The 2,566-nt window shown below is 37.3% G+C and overlaps 1 protein-coding gene across 1 annotated transcript; it reads right to left on the bottom strand.

Moving 5' to 3' along the window:
- Window positions 1-200: 200 nt before the first annotated feature.
- LOC127561300 (olfactory receptor 6K2-like) lies at window positions 201-1,172 on the bottom strand. Its single transcript, XM_051996583.1, has one exon. The coding sequence runs from the start codon at window positions 1,170-1,172 to the stop codon at window positions 201-203; it is 972 nt and encodes a 323-aa protein (XP_051852543.1).
- Window positions 1,173-2,566: the final 1,394 nt, after the last annotated feature.

Raw genomic sequence — 2,566 nt, 5'->3', positions numbered from 1 at the left:
CTTTCTGAAAGCATGCTATAACAAAAAGAACATTTCTTTTTAGCACTTTGCTGAGTGTAGATTTTGTTTAAATTCTGATTTTTAAAAAGTCAAATATTGACTTCCTGTTAGAATTCACAGTTTGAGAAAACATGGACAGGTTATAATTAGTTTTGACAGAAAGCTATTGACATTGATGACATCAACTAAAGTATGATGCATCACTTGGTTTTACAGGAAAAGATTCTTGGATGACTCATATGCTTTTTCACAGCTTCTTTAATCTCTTTATTCCTCAGGCTATAGATAATGGGGTTAAAAAATGGAGACAAAACAGTGAATGACAGGGCAATCACTGTGTCCCAGAATAAAGAATATGTGGCGGAGAAACGTAAGTACATGACTGCCCCACAGCCAAAGAACAACACAAAGACCATGAAGTGGGAGGCACAGGTGGAGAAGGCTTTTCTACGACCCTCAGCTGAACGGATGCGCAAGATCACAGCCAAAATGCCAGCATAACAGAGGAAGAAGAGGAACACAGCTGTGACAAGCTCTGCAGCATGAACCACATCGACCACCTGAATCATGATTATGGCTCGGGTGTCTGTGCAGGCCAGACGCAGGAGTGGGAGGAAGTCACAGAAGACATGTTCCAGATAATTGGAGCCACAGAATGGCAGTCTGGAGATCCACACAACTTCAGGCAAGGGTGTGATGAAGCCACAGACACAGCAGACCAGGGTCAACTGCACACATAGTCTTGGAGTCATGATGGTTGGATAATGAAGTGGTCTGCAAATAGCCAAAAAGCGATCAATGGCCATAGTTGTCAAAAGGCAGACTTCACTTATACCTGTAGAATGGAAAAAATACAACTGGACCATACAACCATTCAAAGATATACTCTTTTTCTCACTAAGTAGGTTGGAGAGCATGAGTGGAATAGTGGATGTGGTGTACCAAAGCTCCAGGAAAGAGAGGGAACCAATAAAGAAATACATGGGAGTATGGAGGTGGGGCTCTATTTGGACTACTATGACAATGATCAAGTTTCCAACAATGATGAACACATAAACAAAGAGTAATGGAACAAAACAGATGATAGCAAATCCCCAATCATGGGGGAAAGCAGAAAAGATGAATTCCTCAGCAGATGTCCAATTTTTTCTCTCCACTTCAAAGGAAGGCATGAGAGTAGTGACTGCTAGTGACACATGAACTGCTTAAGAAGGGCTAGTTGTTGATCAGTCAGCACTTTATTTCCCTCTAGATGTTGGTCATTATCCTATATTTGAAGAAATACACAAGAAGGAAATATAGGTCATAAATTTAGAGGAAATTACCAATGGAAAGGGGGAAGAAAAGAAAAGCAACTCAACTTATCACAAAAAGAAAAAAGCATAGGAGAAAACAAACAAATAAACCAATGAAATTAAAAACAAGAGCATAACTTGTACCAGTAAAGAGAGACTTGTAGGCAGAGTATACATATTCTCTCTCTCTCTCTTTCTCTCTCTCTCTCTCTCTCTCTCTCTCTCTTTCTCTCTCTCTCTCTCTCTCTCTCTCATAGCATGTATGTGTCTATGTGTGCAATGAGTAGATTTCAATGATCCCCTTGTCTTTTTTCCATTGCTTCACCGTTCCTTAATATTGTGTTCACTATTGCTATCCAAAACTTCTTTGTATCAACAGTGAGACAGATTGGAAAAGGATGCAAGCTTTGGAGTCTGTGAATTGGAAATATGCTCAAAAAACCTGTTACTACTATTACCATCAATGACTCATAAGAGCTTTGTGAACCCATTTTTCCTCACCTGTAAAATCAGCATGATGAGACTTGTTCTATTTCCCTCAAAGGCCATAGTGAGTTGGTATTGTGAATAGAGTACTGGACTTGGAGTCAAAAAGATCTAAATTCAAATTCTGCCTTAGACACATACTCATTATCTGATCTTAAGCAAGTCACTTAACCTTTCTCAGTCTCAGTTTTCTCATCTGCAAAACAAAGATAATACTGCTTACCTCCCAGAGTTATTTTAAGCATCAGAATAATTTCATATTGTAAATATTTTATAAGTCTTAGAGTGCTATGTTAGCTCTATAGGATCACTGATATAAAGCTGGGCTTTAGAATGTAGTAAAGTTCTCTTATTTTACCAATGAAATAACTGATACATAGATGATTCAAAACAATTCCAACAGACTTGAGATGGAAAATGCCATCCACATCAGAGAGAACTATGAAGACTGAATGTAAATCAAAGCATAGTATGTTCACCTTTTTTGTTTGCTTGTTTCCTTTTTTTCATTTTTTCCCTTTTGGTCTAATTTTTCTTGTACAATATGACAAATATGAAAATATGTTTAAAACGATTGTACACATTTAACCTATATCAGATTGCTTGCTCTTTGGGAGAGGAGGGAGGTAAGAAAGGAAAGGAGAAAAAATTGGAACAGAAAGACATAAATATAAATGTTGAAATATCTTTACATGTATTTGGAAAAATAAAACATTATTGAGAAAAAGATAACTGATGCATAGACAAATCACATAACTTATTCAGTATCTAAGGCAGAATTTGAA

This window comes from Antechinus flavipes, chromosome 4, assembly GCF_016432865.1.
Source record: "Antechinus flavipes isolate AdamAnt ecotype Samford, QLD, Australia chromosome 4, AdamAnt_v2, whole genome shotgun sequence".
Taxonomy (NCBI): Eukaryota; Metazoa; Chordata; class Mammalia; order Dasyuromorphia; family Dasyuridae; genus Antechinus; species Antechinus flavipes.
Note: the sequence above shows the minus strand (reverse complement) of the source record. Positions and strands in the feature narration are given on the sequence as shown.